Source organism: Primulina eburnea, chromosome 6 (genome assembly GCF_022965805.1).
Source record: "Primulina eburnea isolate SZY01 chromosome 6, ASM2296580v1, whole genome shotgun sequence".
Classification (NCBI taxonomy): Eukaryota; Viridiplantae; Streptophyta; class Magnoliopsida; order Lamiales; family Gesneriaceae; genus Primulina; species Primulina eburnea.
The window spans coordinates 37,606,270-37,622,987 of record NC_133106.1 but is presented as its reverse complement, the minus strand read 5'-3'; the positions used below and the strand labels follow the sequence as shown (position 1 = coordinate 37,622,987).

Sequence of the window (16,718 nt, the reverse complement as noted above, 5' to 3'; positions counted from 1 at the left end):
ATTTATGTTTATAATATATGAATATCATTTCAACGATGTTCATACGAATACAAACGTATAAAATATATAAATTTAAATTATTAAGAAGTATTTTAGTATAAAAAATTAATAAAAAAAGATTTTATGAAAATGTTTGCTCTTTAAATATATTATGGCTCTACTACTAGCGGCGAGACAAAATATTTTTAGTATGTTGAATAGAGATGTAAACGATCCAAACCAAACAAAACAATATCAGGTGTAAGGCCCGAGAAATTAATCCGGTTAATCTGAAAAGATTTGGAAATGATTATGATAATCATGGATGATAATTGATATGATTATAAGCAGAACGAGTCAGACCGGGAAAGTCAAGAAAAGAATTGACAAAAGGTGCCAAGACAAGTCCTCGTGCATGTGCACCGTAAATTGTAAGGCCGAGATGTTATCATTTTGTGAGACCCTGAAAATAAAATACTTGATTTAAATTATTGGATGAAAATGGCATTTTCGTAATTATTGGATGGCAATGGCATTTTCGTAATTATTGGATGGCAATGGTATTTTCGTAATTTTGAGAGAAATGGGCAAAAATTTGAGAGGAGGCCACGTTGCTTCTCATGCATGTAATATATATATATATATATATATATATATATATATATATATATATATATATATATATATATATATATATGCAACCTATTTCTTCTTCAGAACGAAGGAAGAGAAAGAAAAGAAAGAAAAAGAAAAAGGAAACCGAGGGAAGATTTAGAAATTGAGAACGATCTGTCCGTCTGTTTTTGAATCCGAGTACAGTACGGTGTTCCTATCAACGCAGGCTATAACTGGACGTAAGTTTTGTTACGTTTAGACAAGATTTGAATTTATGATATTGTCAGAATTGAATATGATTCGGATATGATGTTTCTACTACCGTAGACATTATAGAATTGAAGTCAGATTAAAGAACAGACTGTTCCTGTAATTGTTATGATTTTTGAAAGATATTGACTGAGATTTTATATCAGAATTGTGTTAATATTCAGAGTATGAATTATGTGGGCACAGATTATGAGTTCAGTATTATATTTGTGATGTTCAGATTGACGGGGTTATTCAGATTGTATCGTTATGCCGTCGAAACATCAGTTGAGTTAGATTGATCAGATTCAGATATGATTTCGATTAGATTGTGATATTATTGATATGACTCAGATTGTATCTTGTTCAGACATTGATCAGATTGTATACTGAATTGAGTATTGATCAGAACAGATTGTATATTGAGTTATTCACTGATACAGCGTATTCAATATTGTCATTTCAGATTCGAGATGGACAGATTTGAATACAGGTCTTCGTCCTCGTCAGACCGGGACGACAAAGGTATAATTCATGTGATATTCGGGAAGAAACAACTCAATTGAGATCACCACTTGAGTTTCCCAATAAATCACATACTATATTCTTGTTTATGTGTTATATGATTATGCTTTGTTTACTGATTGTATTCATGCATTTAAGATAGGACAGTTTGGAGATCAGCCAGACTGCTAGACGTTCGGTGATATCACAGCTTAGGAGAAGATCACCTCTCCTATTGTAGATGTGGATACAGATCAGACCGAAGTCTAGGAATAAGACGTACAATCACCCCGAGTGGTAGGGTAGGTGATAGATCGTCTTATTCACACCGGGATCCCTAGAGTTATAGATCGAGTAAAGTCTAGACATGATTTGATTAGGACTTCATGCTTATATGGATGTGGCTCCGAGATCATGGGACCCATCGTTATTGCTTCCAGTTGTGCTAGCATGTTTTTATGATTTAGATCGTTTATATGCATGGTTATCTAATTTGAGTTACATGCTTATTTGATTTAATTTCATAGATTATGAAATATATTGTGTTTATACATGACGGCATGTTTTATGAATTAGTTTGTTTATATACATGCTTATCATGTTTTATACTGGGATTTATTCTCACCGGAGTTATCCGGCTGTTGTCTTGTTTTGTATGTGTGCATGACAACAGGTGGGGCATGATCGGGGTCGAGAAGATGACGAGAGAAGACGAGTTTAGCGTGGTGATTCCGGACTTACTGTAGAGTAGGTTTTATTACTAGAACTTTAGTAATTGAACCTTAGATTAGTTAAAAGACTGTTGTACAGTATGGTTCTTTTATACTGAAATGTAGTTTTATACAGATATGTATATTATGTAGATGCCATTACCTTCCGCACTTTATTTTAAAAAGAAAAATTTTTAGACCCTGTTTTATCAGAACTGATAATTAAATCCCAAAGATGATTAATGAGAAAGATCAGCGTCCGGGTCCCCACATCAGGCTTGAGCTTGGTTTGTTTAAAATTGTTTGAAGCTCGAGCTCGATTCGAGCTTCTATTATCAGGCTCGAGCTTGGTTTGTATTGAAATTACTGAGCTCGTTAAAAGCTCGAGCTCAGCTCGTTAAAAGCTTGTTTAGCATGTTAATCAAGCCAGGCTCGAGCTCGGCTCGTTAAAAGCTCGTTTAGCATGTTAATCCAGTCAGGCTCGAGCTTGATTCATTAATAGCTCGTTTAGCATGTTTAACAAGCCTGGCTTGAGCTCGTCTTGTTTTTTAACTCGATAAGCATAGAATTGAGCTTGTTAAAAATTAAATATATATAAACTAATTTTAAATCAGACATAAAAATGTAAATTCATTCATTGATAACAAAAACGACACAAATAAGAGCAAAAAAAAAACATAAATAAGTATATTATTGAACATTCCAAAATCATGTTTGCGAGCTCACGAGCCGAATATCCTTAGGCTTGAGCTTGGTTTGATTAAATTTTCGAGCTCAAAATCGAGCTTAGGCTTGGTTTGATGTGATTAACAAACAAACTCAAACGAGCTTTTTATCGAGCCGAGCTTCGAATAGGTCGCAAACGTTTGGTTCATTTACATCCCTATGTTGAATGCATATTACTCAAAACGCACATACTTGAATGCTGAAATTTTGTTAATAATCATGACAAAAACTTGTGTGAGACGGTTTCATGGATCGTATTTTGTGAGACATATATTTTATTTGGGTCATCTATAAAAAATATTAATTTTTATGCTAAGAGTATTACTTTTTATTGTGAATATCGGAAGGATTGACATATCTCACAGATAAAGATTCGTGAGACCGTCATACAAAAGACCTACTCAATAATCATTTATCAAATACCGAATATGTATTATCTTAATACCATTATTCAACCACAAACATTATAATTGTATTAAGATATAGTTATTCAACCAATTTTAAATATATTAATTAGAAGTAAATAAATAAATTTAAAATAAAACATAAAATACAAAATTATTTTATCTTAAAAAAACAAATTATTTTTAAACTTGCCCGCTATATTTATTTTAGAAAAGAGAATTTCACACCCATGCTGTAGTGAAAAAAAAAAAAAAAAAAAAGAAAGAAAGAAAGAAACATGAAGTTGCCTGTTTTAAATGCCTATGTCTCTTTGTTTGGAAGACAGCCTAGCACATTAAGTTAAATCTCCTGTCTTATTCATGTTCATGTATCTCAATATTTTTCTTATTTTTTTTATATTTCTTGTCAGTTCGTAAATTTTCCACAACATTTCCTATAATTTCTTATAACCGACAGTATGCAATATTGATCATCTGAAACCCTTCTTTCTTCTTTTTTTCCCAAATTAGCTGTCAAATTTTGATACAACTGAATATCGGGTTATCTTGTTTAGGTGAACGTGATACATTCAAACATACAATAATTACGTTTGGCTTGAAAGTGAATGCTAATTCAATTGTGCATTAGAAATAGAAAATTAGTGCAATTTGAATTACAAAGATGAAAGCGAGAAAAAGCTCTCACAATGACTGAAGTACACAAGTGCCAACCCAAATTCAAACAGCTCCACAAAGTCTATAGTACAGCTACACAACCCCATATTTGAATTTTGAAGGCATTAGTTGGAGCCGCCTCCGAAAAGGTATCCCAGGGAAGAACCACCACCTGGGGCAGCATGGACTTTAGTTGACGGTCGATCCTGTTGCAAGAAAAACGTCCCTCAATCATATCATGTGAATCAAATCTAACAGCATACATAGCGTTGGATGTTCTACTACATTGATGGTCATACAATTGAGAAGGGCTCGGTTGTCCCATTAATATCAAATTCAAGAATCAAAACTTATACTTATCACCGCCAAAATGTCATGGACAGACTCCATGTTAACACTTCATAGATAATAATCATTACCGTGAGGAAGTTGCCGGAGTTCTGGCCATCAGCTCGGAGGTAGTTGTTCGTTTGGTTTCCAGGGACGCCAGCCGGAATCTGCTTAGTAGCAGCAGCAGCAGCAGCTGGTGCTGGTGGTGGAGCAACAGCTAGAACCTTCTCTTGTACATGACTAACCACAGTAGACGGGTTTTGAGGAGGAGCTTCCGCCGTGCTTGTAGAAGATTTTGGAGCAGGGGCTCCACCATCTCCAAAAAGATACCCCAATGAACTCTGCCCTCCACCGCTACTAACTCCTCGACCCATTACTTCTTAAATACAACTTCCACGAGTAAAAGCAGAATCAGTTCAAATAATCCATTTCAATAAAATTATACTTCAATTGCAAGAATAGAACAGGCTTAAAATAATATTGGTCTCAATCATAATCGATGGGGAGAAAAAAAATACAATATTTTCCATTGGCTTATTCTTCAAGATATGTCCAGTTCCCAAAAAATTCAGTTAATTTGCTTGCACATATTACTATTGTTAGGATTTACCGAGAACAAAAAACATTATCAGATCAAACAAAAACAAGATCCAAATAACAAGATGCGATAACAATAATAATAATAATGAAAAAAAAAGAACAGATCTAAGTAAATGGAATGGAAAGCATAAAGATTTGAGTAATACCAAAACAGTGGCAATGGAAACAGTGAAATCAACACAAATTGTTGCACAGATATTTTCGAATGAAAACGCAGAGAGGAGAGAAAAGGAGCTTACAGGAGAGGATTAAATCTCTGAAGTTTCTCACTTTTTATGTGTGATTTGTGAACGAGTGAAACATATATATATATATATATACACAATTCTTTGTTTAAATCAATGGTATTCCTTGTTACCGTTACTTATTAAAAGGCTTTTTCAATTTGAAATTTTTGTACGGCTGGTTCAGTTTTGAAAAATTAATATTCGAACATAATGTATGTTTTTATAAAAATATTTTTATTATTTGTATATTTCCATGGCAGAAATTTTCGGTTGTTTAATTTAGTTTTTCAATATATTTTAAAATTTAAGAATATAATTATAATATAAAATGACGACATAATTATTTTCTAGAAGATGATGAAGGCGGTAAAAAAATTGGAGGACAAAATATTTTATTAAATTATTAACATTGCTAATTATATTTTGCATCACTGGTGTTGAACATATAATTTTTCTTAGAACATAATTCCTACAGTAACTAATGTAGGCTAGCCAAAGATCCTTGTCACGCCACTTATTGCGAGGTGACATCTTAATTATCATTTTGTAATTTTGCAGTTGTATATAAAAAAAATCAAATCGAATTATCATATGAGATCAGTTAGAATTTTTTAAAAAATCACAGTTTGGCATTTAGAAAATTTTATGGTTTGGAACAATTTCGGTCGGTTTGGGATTTATTTAACAAAAAAAGTAGAACATGTATTCGAATTAATTTGAAAACAATAATTATATAATTATTTCAAATATAAAATATAACTCAAATTGTATAAAAATATAACTAAAAAAACCTGTGTAAAGCCGACTCTAATGTAAGGCCCGAATAATAGTCGTCGAATCGTCGTTATGACAAATGGAAGCAGCAAAATGAAGAGGAGAGACTTCGGATGGCCTCAAAAACAAAATATAAATGACAAAACCCATAAATGTCTAGGTGATTCATAATGGGGTCTTTCTCTCCATCTGATGTTAAAGCTATGACAGAGTAAAAAAACAAAAGTCCAGTGAATGTACACAAAACAGAGCCAAAATCCAAAGCATCGCAATTTGCTCGCTAAGGTTGTATTTAGAAAAGGGAAGTTCCTTTCCCTTTCTTGTCTCCACCAATCTCAAAGTGCTTGCACCTCTGCAAATGTCGAACATAAAATAAGGTTTCCGCATAACCAAAAAAATGCCAACATTTCATGTGGTGTAGTGGCATATATTTCTCCCATTCGCTCAATGCAAACAAAACGAAAATGTAGCTACAAAAAACTAACCTTGATAGGGTGCTGGGAAACATGTTTGCAACCTTGACATTGCAGCCTCAACACGATTTTCTTGGTTGTTTTTGCCTGATCAAGAAAGAAAACTTCAGCTACATTCACCCAAAATACAAGTAAAACCGTAAAATATTGAGTAGATCGTCTAACAGCACATCATCTTTTCCACTAGTTTAAGTACAATTAAATATCAACACCTTTTTGTGGAAGACTGGCTTGGTCTGCCCACCATAACCTGACTGCTTCCGATCATAACGACGCTTCCCCTGAACAGCTAAGCTATCTTTTCCCTTCTTGTACTGGGTAACCTTATGCAAGGTGTGCTTTTTGCACTCCTTCGATTTGCAGAAAGTTTTCTTTGTCTTTGGTACGTTCACCTGAAAATTCAAAATCAGACAACTCCATGATAATAAAAAACTAAAAAAATTTAGCATTGATATGTTATGCGTGGATTTATTGAACTACGTTCGTGAATCATGAGGAAACATGTAAAAAAAGAACTGGATAAGCCACAAATCGTGACTTCTAAATTCCCAACTTACAAAGAAGTAAAACTGTATACGTGAAGAGATAATAAGGTAAAGCTTGTGTGATACAAGAACAAACAATCCGATACATAGTAAGTGCATTTTTGCTAAATAACAATCAGTAAATAAGTGACTGAAAATAGACTTCAATCAAGTCAATTTGTCAAGGAAGTAAGACTTCAATCAAGTGAAAAAAATAAAAACATGCTATTGAAGTAACCATTGCCAACAATAAAAAATCTGAGAAAAGCAGTCCAATTCATATTTCTAACCCATTGTGCAATATCATATTCCCGCATTTCGTGAAGATAACAAATTTCTTCAAACAAAAGCAACTTAGTTTTTTAATCAAATTTAGACAAAGTAAGGAAAACTAACTCAATATCAGCTTCTCTATAAGACTATAACAGCATGCCACATGATAATAAAAAGATCTTATAGCTCAATACATGTTGGGAGTATGAATTCCAGTGAAGAAATAACTAGCTCAAAATACAAAAAAATCATCTTTTATAGAATAATCTATTATTCACGAGCTAATAAAAATTCTCCAAAACAGTAAACTGAACAGCTCTCGTGGGAAAATACATGAATTTCAAGAATAAATACCATATTGGATATGTATTCAGATCAGAATTAAAGCCAGAGGAAGAGAAATCACCATGGCTGAAGGCAAAGAAGATGGATTTGAATATCGGCCGAAGGACTTCTGCAAACCCTAACTAATGAAGAAGACGCGTAGGCATTGTGTTCTGTTTAAAAGCCCGTTAAACAAAACTGGGCCATTACAATCCTTGGGCTTATTAAAACAACTTATCCATAAATCTTGTCTAATAGGGCTCATCATACACATTAAAATTTTACATGCATAAAAAATTCTTGAGTAAAAAATTTAAAATTAATAAAAATAAAAAATAATGTAGATTATTTTTAAATAATCTTGATTTTTATAATAATTTTTAAATGCATCATTATATGAAAGTTTGAATTTGATAAAATGGGTCGGACAGAAAATCTGTCTAACAAAATTAACTCATAACATATCTCATATGAGTTTTTTTTTAATGTTAATAAGCCTACTACAACAATTTGTGATACTTGATATACTTTTACTTTTTATTTAGGAGCAAAACAATTTACATTGTTGATTTTTTTTTTCATTTCAAATAAATTATTAATTTACACGAATATAATTTTTCGAAACTGAAGTGAGATTATATGTAAAAGTATTTATGAAATAGATCATACACATTTTTAGTTTTACAATTGAAAAAACTATTAAAGTTGGTTGTTTGAATATAGTAATGTGAAAATAAACGATCCACTTGTTCAATTCAATTCCTGCATCCTGCAAAATCATTTTTTCCTACTCATTTTCCCTTTGACACATCAAAGATTAATTTGCTCGGTTGACAATAATGCCTTTTGAGCATTCAAAACTACAGGAGATCCCTGCCTTGCTTTCTCTACAAGTTGTCTTATCAACACACTCTCCATCTCCTCCTCACCGCCTTCACTCTCATCTCTACTGTCACACAAAATATCTTTCATAATATCAAGATTTTTCACACTTCCAATATTTAATTCAGTTTCTATGTATCCATTAGGACATTCCAAGTGGCCGTTTGAGTTGCTATCTCGAACCGTATCCACGTCTTTCATCCATATATCTTGATGGTTGTTTCTCTTCTCAGACGGAAAAGGAAAATCTTCTTCATCAGACTCAGATACCGTCATTAACTCCTCATATGCTTCCGTGTTCGCAGCCAAAGTTTCCCTGGATAAATTCAACACAACAGACTTTTGCTCGTCCTCAGGAACCGGGCTATCATGACTGGAAGAAGTCCCAATTATATCCTTCCCCTGGCTGTTTGCGAGTGCTGCCTCGAGTTCAACCACACGTTCTTGGAGTCTTGATTGGATGACTTCATGTAGCCTCAAGCTTAGTTCTCTGGGGGAGATTGGATACTCGGCCAAGGGAGGGGAGATTCCCTCCCTATTTGTATATGGTCGAGTGTCTTTCTCCGCATCAAACAAGTCAGCTTTCAACTCCCACTCGGTAACATCTGATACAAAATCTTGATCAAGCTGCAACGTAAGCCATCTAGAGCATGTCAAATACATACAATCTAATACCAAAGAAATATAGTTGAAATGCTGACTTATACGAGATTTCTACTGTCAATTGATACGGTGTAGGCAGGCAACAAACGTCATACAGTCACATGAATGAATAGTCACATAGCGCAGGGCAAACTATTGCTTCCCCAGCACAAACATAATCAGCGGTGGTGGTGTTAACATATAGGTGATTTGGAAGGAATACAGATCATAGCACTCTAAGTTCATTGCAACTCCATAACAAATGAAGTCAACAGTCTAAAAAAAAAAGCTTAATTCAATAAATACCGACATCCAAAACGAAAGATGCAATCATGGACTTACTATGCTTACCACGGATACATCGGACAGTTTCGCTTCAAATCTAGTCGAGTTCATGTTTGATTCCAGCCTCTCCAGTTCAGCTTCAAGCTCTGCTTCTATTTTGCTTAATGATTCCTCCTCAGCCATTTGATCACAGGAATTGTCTTGAGATTCATAATCCTCCACAGTAAGCTCTTTCACAGTCAACGAATCCTTCATCTCAAGTTCCTCTTGCAAATCTTGAACCAGGTTCTCCTTATGCTTCAACAACTTATCCAATTTTTCCATTTCCCTTTTATTTTCCAAAAATGACGAGACCATTCCCATTGTCAATCCAAGATAGAAAAGAAGAGCCCCGTCAGACGATCCTGATAAAATTGAATATAAATTATCAACATCACAGCTGAACTCTTATTTTGAGAGAAAATATCCTGTTTATACTGCATTCTGTGATGAAAAAATTTATAATAATGGAGTATGAGAAGAAAAAAATAATGATAATGTATCATTTTTAATGCAGCCTTGTAAAGATAGTTTCTGAACAAGTTCACATTTTATTGATAACTCATGGCTTCTCCTTTGAAATAAAATATTTTAAATTTATGGAGAACATGAAAGCATATATTAAAGCTTTTGTTTCCGCTGATGAAAAAGCCATGACATTCATCTGACACTGAATGGCACATTACCTAGTTTTACACAATACACAACATGCAGCAGTATTGTATTTCTATTCTCCACATAAAAACATAGATTTTAAATGGATTTGAAAGAGAAACTGCAAAAAGAAAATTAAGAAACGTAGGCATGAAACTGATGGGTCAATTCTTACTCTCCACATGAGACACTACAAGCATAGAGTAAATTAGAAAGCATTTAAAGCTTTCGATTATTAAAATATTGAACATGTATATTGCTCATACGGCTAGAGAAAAAATGAATCACGTGATAATATATTACCACCTTGTGCAATCTTGTGATTTCCGTTCATTGTTGTGCTAGAGTTGTTGCTTCTTAGAGTATGTTTTTTTTCAGTTCTAGCTTTGGTGTTCTCTTGTGACTCCATGGGTACAGCATTCGGCATTCTTATAACTCCTAGCACATCATTATTCTCTTCTATATGTGTTTCCTTGAGCAACTTACATCTCCAAGCTGCATTGCAGGATGCAGGGGGTTCTCTGCTGATTAATGAGCTTTCACCAGTCATTGGCTGCATTGTCGGTTCGTCTGATAGATTGACAGAACTCACAATTTCTTCGATCTCAGCATGTTCCTCCAGTAAATGAGCCATAAGACAACTTTCAAGAGATGTACGACGTTTTATGAATTGCCTGTTGCTTTGTCTACTTCTAATGCTACTACTATTTCTCCTAAAATCATAAGAAAACCCCATTTCTATTGTAGAAGGTTGAGGCAATGAATCATTGGTAATGTCGTCAAGGATTACTCTGTCTCCACAATTCCCTCCCGTGTTGCTTAAAACTGTGGCCAAAGAACTTGTATCCTCTGCCAAAGTTTCAACTTGAAATTCATCAGTTGAAACCATTTCTGCACCAAAAGCGTCTTGACAAGCCCATTCTCTTTCTGTACAATCGCATTTACCTAAATTTTCACTTGATAACACACTGTGCAATTGATACTTGTTATCCTCAATCTTTACCTCTTGTTTGACAACATTAAGGTTTTTAGAAGACAACAGTTTGTGTTTACCACGATTAATATTCTTCAGACGCTGAGCTAAATAGCCGGCACCAGCACCGGCAGCGGCAGCAACAAACCAAACATCCATGTTCACTTGTTTTTTTCCACTTAATTTTATTCCAGTTCTAGAAAACAAGTTCTTTCTTTCAGATTTAGCATCACCCTTAATAGAAATGGGTTTTGTCCATGATCGAAAGAAATTTATGTAATAAAATCAAGAATCATCCAAATTTATCTTCAATTCTTCATGTAAAATCTCAGGAAAACAGTCAACACAGCCGCTTGCCGCTTCCAAATCCAAATCAATAGAACAGCCCGGAATTCAAGTAAAAATATGAACACAACTCAGATTCGTACAAAAGGGTATCCAAATTCCAACATCAAAATCAAGAAAGAATAATATTAGCACAAACCTATCCGCCGTTGACCTTTCGTCAATCAATTAAAACCGATTCTCAGGATCCTTAAATATGTGATGAATGCATGAAGAAAACGCAATATCCCACAACATCGCCATGTACAGCGAAACTCATCAAAAAGGGAAAAAAACGATTTCCCTGAAGACTCGAACTTTTCTTTGTTTTTCACGATCTTCAATAAAATCTAATTAAAGGCACATGCGAGCTGCACAACCCATCAAGGAAAGGGCCCATTTTCTCACCAAACACACCAAAGCAAATATGCGACAGTGTGATAGACAAGTGTGGAACTGCGATTGATGTGTGAAATGAGCAAAATGAAAAGGATTGGCCCAAAGAATGCCTAAAATTAATTATGTAAAGGATCAAACTCTTTGTAGGTTCTAGCGAGGCATGTCATGTGATACGAGGACGATGGGGCAAATCTAGGGGGCCCAAGCTTACAACACGAAGGAGTAAAGAGTTTCGCTTGCTATTTTGTAATTTTCCTGTTTACCAATTTTCTTTCACTTTGGTGTCTTAATTAATTATGGTTATGACAAAAATTTGTAGAATATGATCTCACAAGTCGTATTTTGTGAGACAGATCTTTTATTTGAGTTATCCATAAAAAAATATTATTTTTTATGCTAAGAGTTTTACTTTTTATTGTGAATATCAGTAGGATTGACCCGTCTCATATATAAAGATTCGTGAAACCGTCTCATAAGAGACCTACTCTTTTATTGTATCATTACGTACTCTTATTCTGAACAATCCGGAATGTCGAGTATCATAAAATAAATATATATGTATATAAAATAGACATAATTATCATTATACAAAATTGAATAATTTTCATCTCTTTATTTATTATATTTGTTATGAAATACCACATTAATCAACAATAATATAAAAATAATTTCTTATCATATCGGTGCTTTAATTTCTTGATGTATTTTAATCTCATTAAATAAAAACTATAATTATTTGAACAACTGCATACAAAAAATATTACTCTCACTTTCCACAAAAATCTAGCCAAAACCGCAGCAGGCTGTGTTGTTTGTATTTTGAGGAAAGGGCAGGCGGCCCTGGACTAGACGTTTACAGGTATGTCATCGACGGATAAACGATGCCTGTACGAGGTCCTTGGCTTGAACCGCGACTGCACTGCCGATGAAATTCGCTCGGCATACAAGCGGCTCGCTCTCCAGCGCCACCCCGATAAGCTGGTCCAGAGTGGCGTCTCCGAAGCCGACGCCACCGCCGCCTTCCAGGAGCTTGTCAATGCCTACGAGGTCCTCTCCGACGCTCGGGAGCGCGCTTGGTACGACTCCCACCGTACACAAATCCTCTTCTCGACCAGTTCCACATCCGACGGGTCGTCCAATTTAGTCCCCGATTTGTTTCCTTTCTTCTCGAATTCTGTATTTTCAGGCTACACGGATTTGGGGAAGGGTTTTTATAAGGTGTATGGAGATTTGTTCGAGAGAATATATGGGAGTGAATTGAGTTTTGCGAAGAAATGGGGCTTGGATTTGCCCAAGGAAGCTCCTGTTTTGGGCAATTTGGAGAGTCCTTATGCTCAGGCATGGATTTTTTCTGCCCTGATCCTTCCTTTTAAATTGATACCTGTTACCGCAAGTTTTTTTTTTAGATATGCCCATGCAATTTCTGGATAAAGTATCATGCAGTATTAAATGAAAGTTCACGTTCTTTTGAATCCTTGAGTTTACTCATTGGTTCCAAGGATTGGTGGCAGTACAATTTTTTGGCTGATTTGGGAAAAACATGTGTTGCTGTATCTATATTTCATATGTATAATTTATATGGTCCTAGAACTCTGACCTTGTATTTTTCAGTTCAATTGCTTTAAAGCCTTACTAATTCATATATTTTCAAATTGAAGACTAGTGGCACTGACACAGTTGGGATGGATATGATCTGTGCATGAAAGCATGTCCCATAAAAGTATTTAAAGTTGTCTGCTTACACGATATGTGGAAATCAAGCACATGACTTGACCAATGTGATGTTTCTGCTGGTGTGTCATCCCCATTGTGGCTTCTTGAATCTTATTCGCCCATGTGTATGGTGAGTGTGTTTTGGTTTGGGTTTTAGAGATCACGACGATGAGGAGAGCAGTCTGCTATTTCTCGAACCTGATTATGGTCAAGGAAGTTCATGTAACAAGACAAATGGCCTGAGTTTTCATGGTAGACTTATAGCAGGTCTGCAGGGGTGTGGAAAAATTGCTAAAGATGCTAATTTACCATCCTTGGGCTGCAGAAAATTTTCTTCATTTTTATGATATTATTTATGATGTCAATCCAGTATCCTTCGTATTTGTTGTTGGATGGGATGAAAATTGCGGAGTTAAAATATTTTGTTGTTTCATTGAATTTGTCAGCAAGTTACAAATTCAATTGGAAAATTCAATTGGATATTTTTTGGATGCTGTATAATGACTTGTCAGTTTACTTCTAGCAATCAATTTTTTTTTTCTCATTCAAGGGAGTATATATGTAATTTTTGTTGATGACAATGTCTACATTTTGTAGCTAAATATATTCGTAGTGTCATATTTTCATGCTATTTTCTGTCTTTCTATTCTTTTTGTAAGATTCACCATTAAAGTTTTACCTTTCATATGCAGGTGACAGCCTTTTATAATTATTGGCTAGGATTTGCTACATCAATGGATTTCTGTTGGGCGGATCAGTATGATGTGATGGCGGGTCCAAACAGGAAGTCGAGGAGGCTAATGGAGGAGGAGAACAAAAAGTTGAGGAGAAAGGCACGGCGGGAGTTTAATGAGACGGTTAGGGGACTGGCAGAGTTTGTGAAGAAGAGGGATAAGCGAGTGATTGATTTTCAGGTGAAGAGGAATGAGGAGATGGAGAAGAAGAGAGAGGAGGAGAAACAGAGGAAGAAAGAATTAGAAAGAAAAAAAGCGGAAAGAGCAAGGAATTATACCGAGCCTGAGTGGGCAAAGATCGAGGAGTTGGATGATGAAGAGGCTGAGGATGTGGATGAAAGGAAAAATGAGTTGTATTGTGTAGTTTGTGGAAAGAAATTCAAGACGGATAAGCAATGGGAGAACCATGAGCAGTCTAAGAAGCACAAGGAGAAGCTAGCCGAGTTGAGAGAAACATTTAGTGAGGAAGATAGAGAATATAAAGCAGCAGGAGAGAATGGAAAGGCTGAGGAGGAAAACGGGGACGCTGATGGAGATGGTGCTGGATATTTGTCAGCAGATGAATGTTTAAATGATTTAGAAGAGCAATTTAAGGTTAAGATTGGTATTCAAGAAGAGGAGACATGTAATGATAATGCTGAATTTAGTGAGGCAACACCGTTCAATGATATGGACAGTGGCAGCGGACAGAAAGAAGCAAGTGCTCAGATGGAGTCAGATGATGATGAAACAAGTTTCCTTCAAACCATGGTGTCTGGACGTAAGAGTAGAAACAGGGTTGGAAATAAGCCGAAGTCTCCCGTTAGTAGAGTTGAAACAGAGGTTCACAGTGATGAATTGGAGTTCATGGATTATAATGACACGAAAGGTTCTCGGAGGAGCAGGGGAGGCAGGAGGAGACGGAAGGATAGAAGTCAAGATGAAGAAGTAGAAACTAGCACTGCTGATGCATCAAAGAAAAATTTCCAGGACAAGGAACAGGATGGGCCTGATGATACCTCTCTTGTTGGGGAGTCAGTATCAAACACTTTACCAGAATCGGAGACCATGAGTGGTGGAGATGATTCTAGGAAAAGGGGTCAAAAGTATCAACAGCAAGCCGTGGACAAGAAATCTACAATAAAGAAAGAAAATGTATCCAAGTCGAAGGTTGCCTCCCGAGGAAGGAAACAAAAGGTACCAATACTCTTCCAAAACACCTTCTTTGCCGCTGCTACATGCGCGTAAATCGAGTTACGGGTTGTCTCAATAGTAAAGCTAAAACTGTTGTCGTAGAATGACTGACTATTTACTGTGGAAACAAGGGTTATAAACTGGATTAAGATCCCTTGCCTCTAAACAATTGGTCTCATCAAGCCTTGTGCTACTATATCGTAGTATTTTCTTAATTTACCGAGTGGATGTGATACGAATCTGACCGAGCATGGCGTGCAAATGATTGGAAGAAGTTTAAAGATGCACTTCAAGGACTCATGATGAGCTATCAAGGAAGTCCTACGCATCTTTAAACTTCTTCCAATCATTTGCACGCCATGCTCGGTCAGATTCGTATCAGGATGAATGAAATTGTGTTCTCTTTCTAGGTGGTGGTTTTTTTTTTTCCTTTTTTTTTTGGGGAAAGTATAGGGTTTTAAGACAATGAAATGTATTTATGTTTTCTTGAAACCATATAGAGAGACTTTCATGCACTACTTTTTCCAGTCTCAACTACTTCTGTGCTTAGCAGCAATTAATCTCTATTTTCCGTAGGCTGCAGTTGGAGATTCAGGCACTGCATGTGAAAAGTGTGGAGAGGAATTTGAAACAAGGCAAGTTTCCTTTTATTTTCTCCTCTGCGAGATGAGCCAGCGCACTACCCCATTCACACGGTTGTACCCATTTGAAATGCCGACTTATTTAACAGGAATAAATTGCATAAACATTTGGGAGAAACTGGCCATGCTACACTAAGATCTCGATGATTTTTTCTTGATGGCGACTAGCAAAGCGAAGAAGTACCTGTTCATCTCAGGAATGCACTTCTCTTGAAACTGTGATTAGACAATTTTTTTTTCTTGAAGTTCAGAAGCTTGTCCTTTGATGAGAGGAACTGCAGAATGCTGGTTCGCCCTCATTGAAGACATTCACACACCAAACGAATTATATACTACGTTGGCCCATTTTTGTGTTCTCATTTTTTATTATTGGAAACATGGAACTCAAATTATATGCACTTACACTAATTTTTCTGAAACTTTTTTGTAGTTTGGATTGTATAAATTTGTTGCGTTTAAAACATAGCACTCATCTCTCCCCATTTCACCGTTCGTTTGAAAACAGCAGCAAACTATGGAGTCTGTAAATTTATTCATCTTTAATGAAGCTCATGTGATGCATAAATCTAAAGGACAAACCACAAATTTCGAATACATGTACATTTGACTGTATGGATCAAATTATAATTCATTTTTTTTTATTAATACTAGGGTTGGGTTTGTCGGCTTTGCCTGTTATGATATAGAAATAGGACATGTTGAGTTGGGGAATCTCAACCCATTCAGAGACAGTAGGCTGAGCTCGCACAGTCCGCGAGTTAAGGCTCCGTCCGGACAGTAGGCTGAGCTCGCACAGTCCGCGAGTTAAGGCGGACGGATTGGTCCGCATGTATTATTATTTTTATATAAAATTGTATTTTTAAGTTTTTTTTATATATATTTTAAGTTTTATT

The 16,718-nt window shown here is 35.5% G+C and overlaps 4 protein-coding genes across 8 annotated transcripts; 1 reads left to right on the top strand and 3 right to left on the bottom strand.

Moving 5' to 3' along the window:
- Positions 1-3,789: 3,789 nt before the first annotated feature.
- LOC140833604 (protein SPIRAL1-like 2) lies at positions 3,790-5,066 on the bottom strand. Of its 3 annotated transcripts, none has more exons than XM_073197935.1 (3): positions 5,011-5,066; positions 4,261-4,561; positions 3,790-4,047 (listed from the first exon to the last, which is right to left on the bottom strand). In XM_073197935.1, the coding sequence occupies exons 2-3, from the start codon at positions 4,543-4,545 to the stop codon at positions 3,967-3,969; spliced, it is 366 nt and encodes a 121-aa protein (XP_073054036.1). In that variant the 5' UTR covers positions 4,546-4,561; positions 5,011-5,066; the 3' UTR covers positions 3,790-3,966. The 3 variants fall into 3 exon arrangements, with proteins under 3 accessions (XP_073054036.1, XP_073054039.1, XP_073054038.1); XM_073197938.1 differs by having other exon boundaries at positions 4,261-4,550; positions 5,011-5,055; XM_073197937.1 differs by having other exon boundaries at positions 4,918-5,054.
- An 820-nt stretch (positions 5,067-5,886) lies between these two features.
- LOC140833603 (large ribosomal subunit protein eL42) lies at positions 5,887-7,570 on the bottom strand. Its single transcript, XM_073197934.1, has 4 exons — positions 7,449-7,570; positions 6,458-6,637; positions 6,258-6,332; positions 5,887-6,124 (listed from the first exon to the last, which is right to left on the bottom strand). The coding sequence occupies exons 1-4, from the start codon at positions 7,449-7,451 to the stop codon at positions 6,065-6,067; spliced, it is 318 nt and encodes a 105-aa protein (XP_073054035.1). The 5' UTR covers positions 7,452-7,570; the 3' UTR covers positions 5,887-6,064.
- Positions 7,571-8,079: 509 nt separating this feature from the next.
- On the bottom strand, positions 8,080-11,827 carry LOC140835033 (uncharacterized). 3 transcript variants are annotated; one of them, XM_073200330.1, is made up of 3 exons: positions 10,172-11,827; positions 9,233-9,579; positions 8,080-8,875 (listed from the first exon to the last, which is right to left on the bottom strand). In XM_073200330.1, the coding sequence occupies exons 1-3, from the start codon at positions 10,998-11,000 to the stop codon at positions 8,177-8,179; spliced, it is 1,875 nt and encodes a 624-aa protein (XP_073056431.1). In that variant the 5' UTR covers positions 11,001-11,827; the 3' UTR covers positions 8,080-8,176. The 3 variants fall into 3 exon arrangements, with proteins under 3 accessions (XP_073056431.1, XP_073056433.1, XP_073056432.1); XM_073200332.1 differs by having other exon boundaries at positions 9,242-9,579; positions 10,172-11,825; XM_073200331.1 differs by having other exon boundaries at positions 10,175-11,825.
- Positions 11,828-12,327: 500 nt separating this feature from the next.
- On the top strand, positions 12,328-16,244 carry LOC140835032 (DNAJ protein JJJ1 homolog). Its single transcript, XM_073200329.1, has 4 exons — positions 12,328-12,902; positions 13,970-15,187; positions 15,761-15,819; positions 15,915-16,244. Exons 1-4 carry the CDS (start codon positions 12,426-12,428, stop codon positions 15,970-15,972), a joined length of 1,812 nt encoding a protein of 603 aa, XP_073056430.1. The 5' UTR covers positions 12,328-12,425; the 3' UTR covers positions 15,973-16,244.
- Positions 16,245-16,718: the final 474 nt, after the last annotated feature.

Bases quoted from the DNA above. Each gene is read 5' to 3' on its own strand.
- LOC140833604 (XM_073197935.1), bottom strand. From the start codon at position 4,545: ATGGGTCGAGGAGTTAGTAGCGGTGGAGGGCAGAGTTCATTGGGGTAT. The intron at 4,048-4,260 runs GTAATGATTATT...TTCTTGCAACAG, and splicing joins ACTCCGGCAACTTCCTCACG to GATCGACCGTCAACTAAAGT.
- LOC140833603 (XM_073197934.1), bottom strand. The intron at 6,333-6,457 runs GTGTTGATATTT...TTTCTTGATCAG, and splicing joins AGCCAGTCTTCCACAAAAAG to GCAAAAACAACCAAGAAAAT. The intron at 6,125-6,257 runs GTTAGTTTTTTG...CGACATTTGCAG, and splicing joins TTTCCCAGCACCCTATCAAG to AGGTGCAAGCACTTTGAGAT.
- LOC140835033 (XM_073200330.1), bottom strand. From the start codon at position 11,000: ATGGATGTTTGGTTTGTTGCTGCCGCTGCCGGTGCTGGTGCCGGCTAT. The intron at 9,580-10,171 runs GTAATATATTAT...CAATTTTATCAG, and splicing joins TCACAAGATTGCACAAGGTG to GATCGTCTGACGGGGCTCTT. The intron at 8,876-9,232 runs GTAAGTCCATGA...CTTACGTTGCAG, and splicing joins ATGTATCCGTGGTAAGCATA to CTTGATCAAGATTTTGTATC.
- LOC140835032 (XM_073200329.1), top strand. From the start codon at position 12,426: ATGTCATCGACGGATAAACGATGCCTGTACGAGGTCCTTGGCTTGAAC. The intron at 12,903-13,969 runs GCATGGATTTTT...TTTCATATGCAG, and splicing joins TGGAGAGTCCTTATGCTCAG to GTGACAGCCTTTTATAATTA. The intron at 15,820-15,914 runs GCAAGTTTCCTT...CTTATTTAACAG, and splicing joins GGAGAGGAATTTGAAACAAG to GAATAAATTGCATAAACATT.